We start from the raw sequence: 17,153 nt of genomic DNA on the forward strand, positions 1-17,153 counted from the left end.
AAAAAAAAAAAACCTGCTGTGCACAGATAATTTCAGTTTACAACATTAGTTGACGTGATATGTTGCGATCTGCCTTGCTTTTAAGTTCACTGTAAGCATAATTTAAAAGTATTTCGAGTACATAAATGTTCCCTCAAAAATATCTAGAAAAAGGAAAAGTGAGTTGGAGAATATCAAGTCCTAAAAGAAGAAGAAAGTAATAACATTAGAAAAGAACAGGAACTGATCACTATTAATTGCTCATAAGTTTTTTTTTGTTTAAATTGATAATTATTTTAAATTATTTATTTTTTTAATCTATGTAACTTTCTACAATTGTTCCTTTGAACTCAAATAGTGTAATATCATATACTTTAGCTACAAATGAGACACAAGATAATATATGCATGATTCATGACTCATTTTCACAATTCATGTTTTGAATGTAGTTAATGGTCTATCTCCCTGATGTCCACTTAACACTGGATGAAATATATTTGAATTTTTTAAATAAAATTCTATATAATTTTTGCTACATGTGTAAGTCATAAAAGTTATTTTAATATATCTAGTGCACATGTTCCATTAAAACTCTTATTAGAAGAGAAAAACGTGAAATTTTAAGCCTTTGTGAATCTGGGAATAAAAGTGATGGAAGTTTTCTTCAAGTTTCAGTTGTCTCCTTCTAAGATATGCACCATCTTAAAGAATAAAGCAAAAGTTATGCCATATTACACTATACAGCTCAAACTATTTCCAAGAACATGGGCCCAATTAACAACAGTGAACTTATGGAAAATTTGGGTATGATTGATGACAGTTCATTTAATAGCAGTTTGCTACTAGCATTATACAACAATAATAGTTCCAAAAAAAAAAAAAAACCAAAAAAACTTTCACACTCCACCTCTGATTAGCTTTTCTTTGAGCAACTCACCAGAAATTTAATCACTTGCCAATAACATTCAAAAGATAAAATTAGTGTTCATTATTAAGCTAAATGATACTGAGCACACCTTGGAACTACACTAAATAAATTGTTAAAAACTTCAGTAGATAGACGTGAAGTGGTCAGTGATCATCACTGCAGCTTGTAAACAGTTAGCTAAGTACTTACTCTGGTTGCACACGGGACTAGATTTCTGTGATCACAAAGAAAAAAAAAAAAAATCACACTAAAGAGAGCTTCGAAACTAACATTTTAGTCATCTATGTTGAAAACGTCTAATACAGGAAAATGTCTACATATAATTTTAATATATATATAATATTTTTAAACACAACAAGCAACTATATACATTTATTTATACATAAAAATTGATATTAAACAAAATTATGAGATCAGAACTTTCTGTGATTGCTTTCTAGACTGTATCTCTGCAAACAACTTCTCTGTGCATTTCCTTGACTGCATCTACTTATGTTTTTTTGTCGGATTTTGCCACTAGGCCTCTAAAGGTTTATTTTAAAACTTTACTAATAAGCTCTTGTATCTTTTACTCTCTCACTCCAAGAAGCTAAACTCCCATAGATCACAAATACATCATGCCTAACCTTCAAAATACACAATGGTAAACATCCCACAACTTTTTACTTTCTTTTGCAGATGACTCATACAGTTCCTATGGATGACTACTTGTTATCTCACTCCTATATGCGATATTTCCCTATATATTATATTATTATTTGACACCTCCAGGGAGTCCAAAGACTCATTACTCTTCAACTTGCATACCTTAATCATATCACTTCACCAATCTACAAAATTCCATAGAGTATATTCCCTTAATTTCTTCTTTACTCAAGATACTACAGTCTTGAGACAGTCTTAGTCCTCCCTCACACTGTTTCCTTATCAACCAGATATAGGAAACCAGATTTTTGAAGAGAACTCAAAATGAGGTCTGAATAGTATCATATACGAAGGTGGTCTGAAAAGTTCTCGGACTCAACCATAGATGGCAACACTATCAGCAAGAGATTTTTTTTTCTAAATTGGTACATCTGTCATAAGCACTCGCATGAAATTGCAAGGCATTCTATCAAGTAGTTTGTTTATACAGCTGTTTGAATCAAAAGTGTGTATCCCTTGAAATGGATAAAATTCTTTGTAAAAGAAGGTTTAACGCCAAAAGAAATTCATTCGAAGTTCATAAAAGTTTATGGCACTCTTTTCCTTAGTTTTCAACAATTAAGAAATGGGCTGCCGAGTTTGAACGTGGGCATATCAGCCTCAAAGATGATCCATGTGAAGGATGTCCACAAAGTGCAACAACACCAGAAATCATTGATCAAGTGCACGATATGGTATTGGATGATCAGCGAGTCAAAGTGCGTGAAATTGTCGAGACTATAGGCATTTCAAAAGAACATGTAGGATATATTCTGCATGAAGCATTGTGAATGAAAAAGCTTTGCACAAGATGGGTGCTGCACTTGCTCACAGCAGATCAAAAATGCACTCGCATGAAATTCTCTGAACAGTGCTTGGAGCGTTTTAACAAGCATAAAACTGATTTTGTGTGTCGATTTATTACTATGAATGAGACTTGGATTCACCATTACACACCACGATCCAAACAGCAGTCAAAACAGTGGGCAGAAGCAGGTTGATCTGCACCAAAGAAGACAAAGTCGGCTCCATCAGCAGGAAAGGTCATAGCATCAATGTTTTGGGATGCTAAAGGTATTTTGTTTATTAATTATCTTGAAAAGAGTAAAACAATAACCGGGGAATATTGTTCCGATCTTTTAACCAGACTAGACAAAAAATTTGAGAGAAAAGACCCGATTTGCAGAAGAAAAATAATCATCTTTCATCAGGACAATGCACCTGCCCACAAAGGTATTTTTGGAAATGGGAAAATTAAGGGATCTGCACTATGAATTGTTGGAACATCCACCCTATTCCCCAGATTTGGCTCCCTTTGACTTCTCTCTCTTCCCAAAACTAAAACTCTTCCTCGTTAGTCAGAGTTTTTCTTCGAATTAAGAGGTGACTGCAGCTGTAGAGGGGTATTTTGCAGATCTTACTGAGAACCACTACAGGGATGGGATAATTGCGCTGGAGCATCACTGGAATAAATGTATTAGTCTTAAGGGAGATTATGTTGAAAAAATAATAATTTTGAAATTATAAATTCGTTGTTTTTTCATTGTTAGGCTGAGAACTTTTCAGATGATCCTAGTATAGTGGAGCCATTCACTCCTTTATCCCTACTTGCCAGTGGTCTTCTTATTATAGCAGCAATTTTCTGAGTAATGTACTGCCTTAACTTCAACTGCTGATCCACAAATATTTCAAGCTCCCTCACTGCCCCACTTCTTAGAGCAAAGTTCCTACAACACATCTCATTCCATCTTCCTTAGCTCATGAGCATAATTTTGCACTTACCACTGAACTCCTCAAAGTACGATACTAAAAATTCTCTTGTAATAAAGGCCCAGATCTTCTCAAAACTGTACTTCCCAATTTAGTGTCAACAAACGACTGAATATCTACTTTTAAACCTTTAGCTATGTTGTCAATATATAAATTAAACAGTTGGCTCAGAAGAGAACTCCAGGGAGTCAGGTATTCATCGAGGGAGGCCACATACTACATGCACTAGCCACCATACTTGTTCTTGAATTCTTTCACACTGCTTGCACACACACACACACACAAACACACCATCCAATGGCAATCCATTCTAATCACACACTACACTATGAGAGAAAAATGTACATCTCATCCACTTCTTAGCAGCATTCATTCTCAGCTACCAAGGATGCAGCCCTCTTGTCCTTTCCACATCTTCCATAAACATCAACTGAAATCCTGTATGAATCTTTCAGAAGTTTGAAAGTCTCAACCATATCATCCCTCTTTCTCCTGTTTGCTAGTGTCTGCAGTATACAAATTCTCAGTCTGTCTTCATAATCAATATTCCACAATCCTGATATCATTTGTAACACTCTCCTTTCCTCTCCCCCTCTCTCTCTCTCTCCACTGTACCAGAATCACAGCAAAAATCAGGAGACAAGACCTGCATACAATAGTCCAAGTGAGGTCTTATCAAGGCCTTGGAAAGAGGCAAAATGACATCCTTACCTTTACATGTCAAAGTTTATTTCACATTACAATTATCTTTTGAGTTGTATTTATAATCTTTGCAAATATTTTTATGAGTTGTATTTGCAGTCTTTGCAAATACAACTTCTGGGTCTGGCTCCCACTGATGAGACCTCAATAGAGGTCAAAACTGGTCTGGGTAGTGACCCTTCCCATAATGCATAGCATTATATATGTCCAAAAGGATACATGCCTTGTATTATGGGATACTAAGGCAGTGATGTGAAGTCATTAGCTTCTATATAAGAGTTTCTCAGGCCAGAAATTACTTCAGGCACAAACTTTCTTTGCTTACACTTGGATGAAGGATTAAACTAAGAATATAAATTCTTGGCATCTTTAATTTATAGTATAACCAAGTGGAAAAACTTCTAACAATTATATTTCATCAACATAGCTCATTCAAGTTGTTTCATGTGGATGGGAAGATGCACATGACAAAGTTACCAGTTTCTGCTCATTTGTAAATGCATTTTAGAATGACCGTTCAAAAAAATCACGGCTTTCTAGGACTCAGATGTAGAGTGAACACAGAACTTCCTTTAATTACAGTATCACACATTTCATAAAGACTTTTTTGGCCGAGACATAAAGGTGACACTGATGTCACTGTAGCTATGCCCTTACAAGCAACTCTTGCAAATATGCAATTTTTTAAGAAGATAAATCATATTGATAAAGTGGAATCTAGAGATCCATTTCAAAAAATCAATACAATCTGAGGAATAATTAGTCACACTTCAGAATGAATTCTGAGTCTGACTAATTAAAAAAAGAGCTGAAAAGGGAAACAAAAATATGAAACAAGTTTGTGTGACGCAAAACACAGTAGAAACAGAAGAAAAAGATCAAGAAGTACACCACCGTACATATGACAATACTGAGTCTGTCTTCATCTGTCTTCCTAAAATTAACCAAGACACAGAATTTTTTTTTCAAAAGGGGTTTGAATAATTTGGGATTGTTTAAACAAATAAAAAATACCCAACTTAAGAAGCATATCTGCTATCCAACCAACAAGTACGTTTTAATCTTACCAGGGATATGGATGTTTTTTTGAATGTCTTCAGGTAGCAGCTGAATTTCATTGAGGTGCAAGACTACCAACTCTACTTATTGGAACTGAAGTGACAAGAGAGAGAGACCATTGACTATGAACAATCACAATATGGCCACCAATCTTTCATGGGTGAGATTCACAATAAAAACAGGCATTTTTATAACAATTTAAATAATTAATGTATGTTATTTGATGTTTATCTCGATATACAGGTAACCCTCGTATAACGCAGATGTTAGGTTCCAAAACATAGGGTTAGGTTCCGAAATCATTTTTTTTTTTTAATTATATAAACAAGAATGACATACCCAACAAAAATATATTTTTATTTAATTCTTGTAATTCATGTAAGTTAAGAAAACAAACTATGAAACAAATATATAGTATAAACTTATGAAATTACAAATTGTACATAAGCTTCATTGCACATAATAAAGTGCATATTACAATCGTCATCACTGTCTTCAAAACGAAGATTTCGTAGATGTTCTTCATTTACGAGTGGCCGGAAGCCATCATCACTCGAAATCTCTTGGATTTCAAGTGATGATTTCATTTGTATAATTCTCATTGCATACTTCGGCTGGTTTAATTATCAAGAAGTCAGTAATAAGACCTTGCTTACCACTATGCTGCAATTTTTTATTAAGTTCATAATATGGAGCTAAACAAATATCCAATTGTCTCGTGAATTTTCCGGAGCCCTCCATTCTGGGGTCTTATCCGTAAACTAGCTTCCTAACTTTCTTGCCAAGTCCAATCCTTCTGCTAATTTCTTTAAACTGAATTTTTTTTTAATGGCTTCATCACAATCAGAATCTTCGACAGAACTTTCCCCACCATTTGGTTCGACGTTATCTATCAATTGTATTAGTTCTCCTCATTTAAATCTATTTCCCCATGAATTCACTAACTTCGTTTTCAACCATATTGCAAAAGCCCTCTATGTGGCCATTACTATAGAAATTATTTTTTTTACATAAAAAAAGCATTACATATTGTATGTAACTCAGAAGAAAATGAAGTGCTCAGCTTGAGAAGATCAACACACTTATGATTTTTAATGCGCTTTCCTGGCAGAAAACGAAGACAACTTTCAACAATAATTAACACTTTATATGGTAAACAATTGACGTACATGCGTGCTAAAGTATATTTCCCCTAAAATTCGCTACTTATAACTACATGTACGATACGGGCAGACACAAATTTAATGAAGATGAAATTAGATTTTTAAGTCACATGGTGAAAAAATATGAAAAGATAAAGGGTTACTGCAATTTGTAGACCGCATTATATCGAAACTGCATCGTATAAGTACCGCATTATACAATGGTTACCTGTATATATAAGCTTTCGGTCTGTTTTTTATTTTATTTTATTTTTTTAAATTTTGTTTGTTCATCAACAAACAAACTTTTACAATACCAAGGAGTGTTGAAACAAAAAATGACTTTACTATCTGTTCAATATACATTTGTAATCACTTACATCTCTGATTTCATGACTTATCTTAACAGACCTACATGCCTCAAGTGTGGATAAATTCTTCTGAAATTAATGGCAGGTAGGAATTTAAGAATTTTAAGGCAATGCATATCAGTTCTTCTAGGATATTAAGATGACTGTGGAAAACATTATCGTTATAAAATGATGACTGTTATTACCAAAACACTAATATTTTGTAACATCATGTAGTATTCTACCTAGTGATTTTTCTAAAACTATTAGGGAAAATTGCAAACTGCCTCAGATAGCTTTTTGAAGAATTCAAGTTAATATTTACTTGAAAGAAACAACTCATTTAAGCTGGACACACAGGATATTTATAGCACAGCAGAAAGAAAGGAAAGGAAGGACAAAGAAATTTTTTTTAAAAAAAGAGAATAAGCTTAAGAAGGCATTGAGATTGCTGGCAGCATGAAAAAGTCAGCCATCACATTATAAAAATCTGGTCTAATTACATTTGCAATATGTAAACATTATCAAAGTTTTGATTATAAGCAACATCAAAGAGAAATAATTATTCAAGCTTGCAAAAATAACAAAATTAAGATAAATACTTTCATAATTAAAACAAAAAATTACCTTTGTAATTTTGTAGCTTTAAATGTGCATTAGCTCTCTTTGAAAAAAATTCAGGATTTTCACCATCTTCTTTTATGGCTTGATCATAAAACTATGTGAAAAAATATGTATTAATGGATTACACTTTACCTTCAAAATTATTAATGAGCAAGTACACTTATCTAGCAGAATAGCAATTCTGTTAGATAAGAAAATATAAACCAAACATGGTATGGTTTATGTTTTTATAGCATCTGTAGTTCATATTATTATTGTACAGGCACCTCCATGGAGTCCGAAGACTCACTGCGAGAAACCCAAATCATCCACATAATCATACCACTCCTTGAACCCATTAACAAATAAAGCATTCACAACTGACTCGCAACCCATTCTACTCAATTCACAACTTGGCAAGCAAAAATTCTAGTCCTCACACTCCTACTACTCACTTCGTTCAACTTCAGGGGATGACCTCTTGTTCTGGCCTCCCTATCCAAGTGTTAAAACATTTCCCCTGCATCAATCCTATAAAACCCTTAAATGTTTTTGTCATAACCCCTCTTTTTCTTCTATCAACCAACCTCTGCAATTCACACATCCTCAATCAATCCTCATAGGGAATATTTCAGACCATTCAGCATCTTGGTCACTTGCCTCTGATTCATCATTTCCTCATCCCCAAGCAATCCAGTACACCAGGTTTGAGCACAGTAATCCAGATGTGGACGTATCAAGGCCTTATAATGAGGAATAACAACTTCTTTATCTCTACTTCTTAGTGTGTTCTTCAATAGCCAAGTAATCTTATGAGCTACTTTAGCAACCTTAGCAATATGATCTCTAAACTAACTGTCTACCACCACTACTACTAAATCTCTAGTTTCATCTATTTCCTGGAGTGTAGTTACATCAATGTGGTACACAGCTTGTAATCTTTGTATTCCAAAATGCATAACTTTACATTTCTCCACATTAAACTGACATCCATTATCTTTAGTCCATACTGATAGTCTATTAAATTGTCCAGCAAACTCTCCACATTGCCTTGATTGACTATTACTCTATCTAATTTTGCATCATCAGCAAACAACTGAATATTTCCTTTCAGGTTATTTCCTATATCATTTATGTACAAATTAAACAGTAGCAGTTCCAGCATTGAATTTTGTGGCATGCCACTAGTAACCTGTTTTCACATTGATTCTGCCTCTCCATAAAACACTTTTTGATATCTGTCTAGCAGCCACCCTCTTATTCACATAACCAGTGTCATATCCATCCCATTTGTTCTAATTTGCATAACAGAGTTCCATGTGATATTCTGTCAAATGCCTTTGCAAAATCCAGCAAAATCATCATGTAGCCATTTCCTTTATCCAACTCAGCTGTTACTCTATTATAAAAAGTTAGTAAATTTCTAAGGCATGACCAACCCTTCACAAAGCCATGTTGCCCCTCATACAGTATTACATTCTTATCCACCCATTCTTGAATTCTTTGACCAATTTTTCCAGTACTTTTACCATTATGCCTATCTCAGGCATAATGGTAAAATCCTGATTCTAGTAGCAAGACTTATACGTTGGTTAGACATAACTGGTAATTAGTTTACGGAATTAACAACGCATATAAAGTATATTAATTAAAGGTAACTTTAATGAATAACTTCTATATTTCAGCAATATCACATTGCCATCTTCAGGAACATAAAGATATGGTATCTGCACTCAGGAACTAACACAAATAAAATGAGGAAGAAAGCAAGAAACTAATATTGTTCCTAAAGTCCTAATGGTGCCCTCTTGCAGGCTAATTTGGTAGTCTTGGCAGTTGGGCTGAAGTTCTCATAATGAAAGTCTCCCAAATTTGGGGCAGTTTCATGCATCCAAATTTGTTAAGGTTAGGAACGTTTTTTAGAGTTGCTGAAGATTCTTTGAATAATCCTTTGTATTTAAACTTGCTGCGATGAATTATTTTTGTTTTCTTCCAACGAATTTTATGGTGGGTATCTAAGGCATGGTCTGCCAGCCCAGAGCGGCTGTACTGGTGAAACCGGATGTAGTCTTGGTGTTCTGAAATCCTGATATTTGTTGTTCTGCCTGTTTGGCCAAAGTAGGACAATTTGCAGCTGCAAGGGACCTGGTATACACCAGGTAGGTCTAGGGGAAGTGGTTGGTCTTTGGTAGAGCGGATAAGGGATGCCAACTTTTTATATGGTCTGTTAACAGGAAGTAAGGTCATATTTTTTGAGGATATTGGTTATTTTTTCAGAGGTGCCCTGGATGTAGGGGATGGTGATAGACTTGGTGTAATCTTTATTGTGGAGGGGGGAAGGGGGGTTGTGGTTTACAGGTTTTAGTATTTTTTGGATTTTTTTGGGGTTATAGCCATTGGCTAAGAAAGTGTTGAGGATGTGGTTTAGTTCAATAGTCAGGGCCTTGTCATCTGAGCAGATTAATTTTCTGCTCAGATGACAAATAATCTGGTAAAATCCTGATCAGTCTATAATTTGCTACTGATTTAGAACCTCCCTATTCTACCCTCTTTCCACTCTCTTGGGACTCTACCAGAGCTGAGACTTAAATTAAAGAGCCTAGTCAGAGGCATTGCCAGTTCCTTTGCACATTCTTGCAAAACCCGAGCTGATATTCCATCTAATCCTACAGCTGTATTTACATTGAGATTCTACAATATCCTAAGAACCTCCAATTCATTCACCTCTGTTCCCACATCAGTCTGTCACATATTTTACAGTATGTAACCTCACTTGGATGATATGCCCTTGCAAAGTGGTCATTCAGTAACTCAACCATTTTATCTGCTTCTGTCACTCGTTAAGGTTATTCATTCATAGTCATTTTTCCTCTTACTTACCGTGTAATGAAAGACCTCTTTGGGATTTCCTTTGGCCTGCTTGGCTAGATTCTTCTCATAATCTGATTTTTCCTTCTTTACCATGCTGGTTATCTTCCTTGCCTGAGCCTTGTTCTCTTCATGAGTTTGCTGCTCAACTTTCTCCTTATATACCCCCACAGCATATGCCTTTTAACTATTTCTCAAGCACTACTAACATCCTTCCCTTGCAGTGTTTTATGCCATGGCACGAATTCAAGATTCCTCCTAAGCTTGTCATAATCACCTGCCTTGTAGTTCCACATATATTCCTTCTTGACAAAATATTCCTCATGTTTTACAATCTCAAGTCAAGATCACATGGTTACTTTTGCCAAATGGAGGCAATGTGGCCATCTTGTTTATGGATAACTCTTCTGGATCCTATTACCAGGCCCAATACTCTCACACACCCCTGGTGTCATCCATCACATGCTGCCTCGAGTAATTATCTCTGAGTAGGTGTATAAATTCCATTTCTTTTCTGCCAACATGATCTTTCTTCTTTCCAGTCTATATCTCCAATAGTTGAAGTCCCCACTGTAAATAATTATAAATTAAGGATTCCTGCATATTCCATTAAAATAAATAAAACAACCTCTTGGGGTTGCTTACAGTTCAAAGATGGAAAACTGAGAGATCTCCACACAACCTTTTAATGACAGAGAACCAAATGGGGACTTCTGAGCCAATGTCTAATCCTCACCTTCTTGTGGTATTTACTCTGTTAGTAGGTATCTACCTGGAGCTGAACAAACAAGGATAGGCTGCCAGTTGAAATTTAACTGACCAAACCAAAATAAAATAATGGTACAAGGGTGAACAGCAAAAGGTTATCTACTGGAATGAACCCCGACTCAACATCAGTATCAAGACTGGCAGCATCAACAATAATGTTTTTTCCATTTTCAAAGAAAAAGAAATGGAACTAGTAGAAGAAATGGATAATTACCAGATCAAAGCAAGTGTTACCAAAACAAAGAAGACAAAAACAGGCAAGATTCTTCTAAGCAACAAATACAAGATGCACATTCAATATTAAACAGGAGGATAATCTTCTGGAATGGAGGGCAATATCAAGTAGAATGATATGAGCAAATATTACAATGGAAATTGGACAATGACTTATTTTCAAGGCATTAAATTTAAGGCCTTCTCTAATGCCCTGAAATTCAGTTCAGTTTTAAGGAATTAAAGAAGACAGCTGATGAAGAAAAAGGAAAAGTTGATCCTTCTTGAAAATCTTAACAGTAAAGTAGGAAATGATTATGAAACAAATTCATTTTAAAAATTTATGGAATTTATAACAGTGTTAAAAAACTTTATTATCCCGATGTTTCGATCTGCACATCAAGATCATCATCTGGAGCATACATCAATATACAAGACAAGCTGAGTTACATTATTAACTGTAAGCTAAAGAAACAATGATTTGATCACATGCTATTCTACTGGCATGACCTCTAGTGGAAAAAATAAATAAAATAAAATAAAATATATCAAGCTAAATTCTATTTACGATGACAGGAATAAACTTTCTTTCAGATGGTTTTCTTTCAGAAACAATAATGTCCTAGTTTTAGTATTACAATTCTTATTTTTGCTTTTAGGATACTAGAATTTTTACAGTCTTGTTTATAGTTGTTCTTAGTGAGGAACATCCCATGGGTCGAATATATACCTTCCATATGTTTGAGATTTTTAGGCCATCATTATTGTTCAGATTGGGGTGGTTGATAATAATCTCACATGCTTCCTTAAATTTCCGTTCATACCATGTTTCAGTGCGATGTAGACAGCTAGTGCTTTTCCAGTCAATTCTATGTAAGATATTCACAGGGCATGATCAGAAAGGCCAGCTTCACCATAATTATTATATTTAATGTGTCGTTTATGCTCTTTTTGTCTGATAGGAATTGTGCATCCTATCTGTCTTTGTTTTTTAATGAGGTTTTGTAGAGAATTTTGTTAATATTATTATTATTATTATTATTGTCCCGGGAAACTCCAAGGAGTCGACAGGCACATCGAGGGAGGCCCTAACATCATGTCTGGAACAACTATTCAACATTCACACAGTATCTATCATATCTTGCCTTGAACTCATTCACGGTTGTAGACTCACAACAGACTCTGGAAGCTTATTCCACTCATTTACCACTCTCCAAGTAAAAAACCTAGCCCTTGTCAACCACACTCTTGCCCAGCTTCCATGCATGGCCCCTAGTCCTCCCACCACCAGTCATATTTTCAAAAATATCTTCTGGATCAATCTTATAAAAACCCTTCAGTAATTTGAATGTCTCAATCATATCACCCCTCCTTCGCCTATCGTCCAATTTCTGCAACCCACAAATCCTCAACCTGTTCTCATAAGGTTCATTCCACAGACCTGCTATCATCTTGGTCACTCGTCTCTGGACCCTCTCCACCTCCTCCCCAACAAGAAAGAAACCCTGGTGCCCATAACTGGGCACAGAAGTCCAGATGGGGTCTTATCAAGGCTCGATACAGAGGAACAACAACTTGCTTCTCTCTGCATGTTAAAGTATTTTTCATAAGCCAAGTGATTTGGTGAGCTGTTTTAGTTACTTTTGCAATGTGCCCCCTAAACTTCAACTCCCTATCCACCAGCACTCACAAATCCCTGGCCTCATCAATCTCCTGGAGTACAGTTCCACCTATGCGATATACTGCTGCTATTCTTTTCACCCCAAAGTGCATAACCTTACACTTTGCCACATTAAACTGACATCCATTTTTCCTAGCCCAGTCCTCCAAACTATCCAAATCATCCTGTAAAATTCTGACATCCTGTGCACTCACAATTGCTCTACCCAACTTTGCATCATCAGCAAACAAGTGAACACTTCCTCTCAAATCCTTTCCAATATCATTGATGAACAAATTGAAAAGCAGTGGTCCAAGAACAGAGCCCTGCGGCACTCCACTAGTCACAAGATGTCTTTTTGACTCCACTCCTGAATAAACCACTCTCTGATATCTCTCCTTCAACCACCCTCCTATCCATCTTACCAACCCTATATCTATCCCCATCTGCTCCAGTTTACTGATTAGGGTTCCATGTGGTATCCTGTCAAAGGCCTTGGCAAGGTCCAGTAGTATCACTGTAAACCCATTACCCCTATCCAGTTCAGCCGTCACTGTGTTATAAAACGTGAGCAAGTTACTGAGGCATGATCTACCCTTCACAAAACCATGTTGTCCCCCATACAATATCCCATTTTCATCTATCCAATCCTGTATTATTTTCTTGACTAATTTCTCTAAGACCTTGACAATGATTCTTGATATGCTAACCGGTCGGTAATTTACAACAGCAGTCTTGGAACCACCTTTATGCAGTGGAACTATTTTCCCCTCCTTCCACAAGTGAACACTTCCTCTCAAATCCTTTCCAATATCATTGATGAACAAATTGAAAAGTAGGTTGTATCCATCTTTTTTTTGTAAAGTATTAATGATAACTTTAAATTTGTCTTTCAGTGCCTGTTCGTTGGAACAGATCGTCTGAGACCTGTTTTTTAGCATGTTAATGACACCTAGTTTTTGTGTTGGGTAGTAGTAGGAGTTTATGTGTATATATTGTCCTATGTGTCGGTTTTCGGTAAACAGTGAAGGAAAGATTGCCAGAGGGAAGACGTGTGACAAGTGTATCCAGAAACAGAAGTATGTTGTGCTTTTCAATTGTATGCGTTTGTGTTGTTTGTTTAGGTGGCTAAGGAACGTGTCTAATGTCTGGTGGCCATGGGACCAGATCGCCAAAACATCATCAATATATCTAAGCCAGACTTTGGGTTTTAGGAGAGGAACCTAAGGCAAGTTGCTCAGAATGTTCCATGTAAAAATGTAAAAGTTAACAATGGGGGGGGGGGGATAATGGCAAGCCCATGGCTATGCCTTTTTTTTTGTAAGTAGAAGGCGTTTTGCCATACAAAATAACCCGACCGTAATACATGCACAAAGAGCGCCGTGATATCTGGAGGGAATTTGTTCTGTAGGAGAAGGATTGTGTCATTGATTGGGACATTCGTAAAGAGGGTAGAGATGTCAAAACTGACTAATAAATAGTCTTTTTCTAATGTAATGTCTTTGATGGTGTTTATGAAGTGTTGTGTGTTTTTGATATAGGAGGGGGAATGACCTACCAACTCCTTGAGTGTTGCCGCTAATTTTTTGGCAAAGTGATATGTCGGGCTATCAATTTCTTCAACTATAGGTCTTAATAGTGTGTTCTCTTTGTGAATTTTCGGTAGCCCGTAAATTCTTGGGGAACGCGCGTAGTGAGAAAATAGTTTTTTGACCGTATCTTCAAGCCATGTGGTAATTGACTTAAGTAGTGTCTGTTTTGTTTTTTATTCTGTTGGCTGGGTTATAGTTAACTAATTGGTATGTGTTATTGTCAGAGACTAGCAGATTCATTTTTTCTACGTAAGTGGTATGGTTTAAAATAACGATGGCATTTCCTTTATCAGCTTTGGTTATTACTATGTTTGGATTTGTTTTAAGTGATTTTATTGCTGTTAATTCATGTTTAGTAATGTTGCTAGTTATTTGTTATGATTTAAAATGTTGGCAGTTTCTAAACGTATTTTGTTTGCTACGTTATTAGGGATGAATCTTATGCCTCTTTCAGTATTACACATAAATTCAAGTTTGTTTATCGATTTCGGTGCTATAGCAAAATTTAAACCTTTGTTTAGTATAGAGATTTCATTTTTGTTTAGAGCGTGGTTAGATAGGTTGACTATGTTATTGATACCTGTGGGTGATTGGTGGCTCCTATTGTTTCTTGCTTCTGGTTGGTTGTTGTTGTTCACTGCGGCGAACTTTGAATATGGCGGCAGGTTTTGTCGTTCTTTTAGTCTTTGGAATTTGGAAATTCGGTTTCCTTTCTTCGTTTGGAGGATGTAGTTTGCTGTGTTGTCTGTAATCTTTTCTAGGATCATCCATATATCTTCGTTTACGTAGAGTGAAAGTTCAATTTTTTTCTTTTAGTAGCTGGTTTTGTGTAGCGGCTAGATTCTTTCTGGTAGCTTGGATCTGCTCTCTGAGAAGTGCTTTCTTGATGTATGCTCCAGATGATGATCTTGATGCGAAGATCGAAAGGTTGGGATAATAAAAAAGTTTTTTTTAACACGGTTGTAAATTCCATAAATTTTTAAAATGAATGCTGATCACCATGTAATTCTAAAAGAAAGGGTTATGAAACAAAATTTGAAACCAGAAGTGATCAATTATTATTGAGCAGAATAAAATTGAATATCAGTTGTACTCCTTTGTTTCTTTGTTGTACTCTTAATGTAACTGATTACTGCCACTCATCTTGCGCTGCCTCTTCAATGCGTTTTTCTTTAATACTGTATACTTCATCTCTTTAGTCATTCATTTTACGTCTGTCTTATTTAATTCCCTGATCTTTGGAATACTCTCAGTGACTGTCTCTGTCAGATGGTCCCTACTCAGGAACCAAGCACCACTGATTTCCTTCCCATTCAACTCTTCATTAAATGACATAGCTGTAAGCTATTTTCTGAGTTTGTCCATAACATGCTTCATAGTTCTACATATTACCCTTTCTCACAAAAGTTCTGACATGGCTGACCACCACCAAAGTGATCACCTCATGTTCACTGTCACTATCACCAACTGGAGAAGATTTGACACTTCCATTACAGTAATATTTTCTGATGAAATAATCAAATCCAAGATCCTCAAATGCTCATGTATCTTCTGTTATACTGCCTAAGATAAGATAGCTGTCCCTCCAAAAACTTAAGCAATTCATTCTTGTTCCAAAAACTGTCTCTTCATGATCATCATGCATATCAAGAATTTAAGCCTAGCATGGCCTGTTCCAGCCTTAGAGGTTATTGTTAAATCTTTTAAGAGGACGTCCTGGTTTTCTTTTTTGTCTCTTCATTTAAGTCTATATTACCATAATTGAAAAATCACCCACTCAATCACCTTTTCTAATTTGCCTATATATTTCCTTCTCACCACCTTCCACATTACCAAGTCTATAACAACATCCTACTAAACAGTTCATTATGCCCACCTCCACTTCACACCATACTGCTCCAAAACTTAGTCATTATTTGCTCCTTTTATCTCCACTCTAGATGGGCACACAACTGCTCTGTCATCATCATCAACTCCTTTTATCCTGTCTGCCTTCACAAAAATTTACATATCCCATCTCTATTCCTGTCAGAATGTCATCCTCATTCAATCACATATCACTCATTCCAACAAATTTTGGAATGAGTGATATGTGATATGTGGCAAATTATCAATGCTGCAATTTCATTTCCCTTGTTTCAAATACTTCTAGCAATATTAAATATATGCGCTAGCTCATTTCTGCTTCTATAACAAGTCTCACTGACCTCATTTCTTGGATACAACTCCTCCATTCTTCACTTCACCAACTTCCTCCCTATCATCACTGATATTACCTCTCTTCAGACCTAAATGTTACCCCAAACATGCTTGACTATCTTAATCTTTTTTGCACACTCACACATTGACTCCTGAAACTATCATCTACACTTCTCATGTGGCATGTTCCATTAAGAGCCTCCTGACATCCTCCTTATCAGCTAAATCATTTGTGCCAACTACCACCAGAAACTCTTTTGCTTGCTTACTCCCTTCATCCAGTGCTTCAATTACCCTGTTCATTCTACCAATCAGAAAACTAACCTTCTGCACCTTTTCACTTGGCACATCTCTAATCATCGAATCCCTATACAGGGCTACTCTCGAATCATTCTCTCTTTCAACAGGCCATCTTTAACCCATTCTTCTTCACTTTTCCATGAAAATCCATAATTTTCATCAGTTCATTCCTCATATATTTAATCTCTTGCCTCATCTTTACCAATTCCACTTTCATCTTTTCAATTACCTTCTCACTGCCATTCATACCAATTGCATTTTCACTACCTTGTGTATCTGCTGTTTTATACTGCACACCAGAACCAATTACACCTGCTATCTTACCATTATCATCTT

General features: G+C 35.9%; 1 protein-coding gene across 1 annotated transcript in view; it reads right to left on the reverse strand.

The window, feature by feature from the left end:
* Positions 1-17,153, reverse strand: part of Sgt1 (suppressor of G2 allele of skp1) — a 153,546-nt gene that overhangs the window by 113,305 nt on the left and 23,088 nt on the right. Inside the window, exon 3 of the mRNA XM_090402953.1 lies at positions 7,242-7,332. Coding sequence (XP_090259079.1) covers positions 7,242-7,332 — 91 coding nt within the window. The remainder of the gene's footprint in view (positions 1-7,241; positions 7,333-17,153) is intronic.

The sequence above is a fragment of the Typopeltis vanoorti genome, chromosome 13 (assembly GCF_054136105.1).
Source record: "Typopeltis vanoorti isolate ZY-2024b chromosome 13, IOZ_Tvanoo_1.0, whole genome shotgun sequence".
NCBI lineage: Eukaryota > Metazoa > Arthropoda > Arachnida > Uropygi > Thelyphonidae > Typopeltis > Typopeltis vanoorti.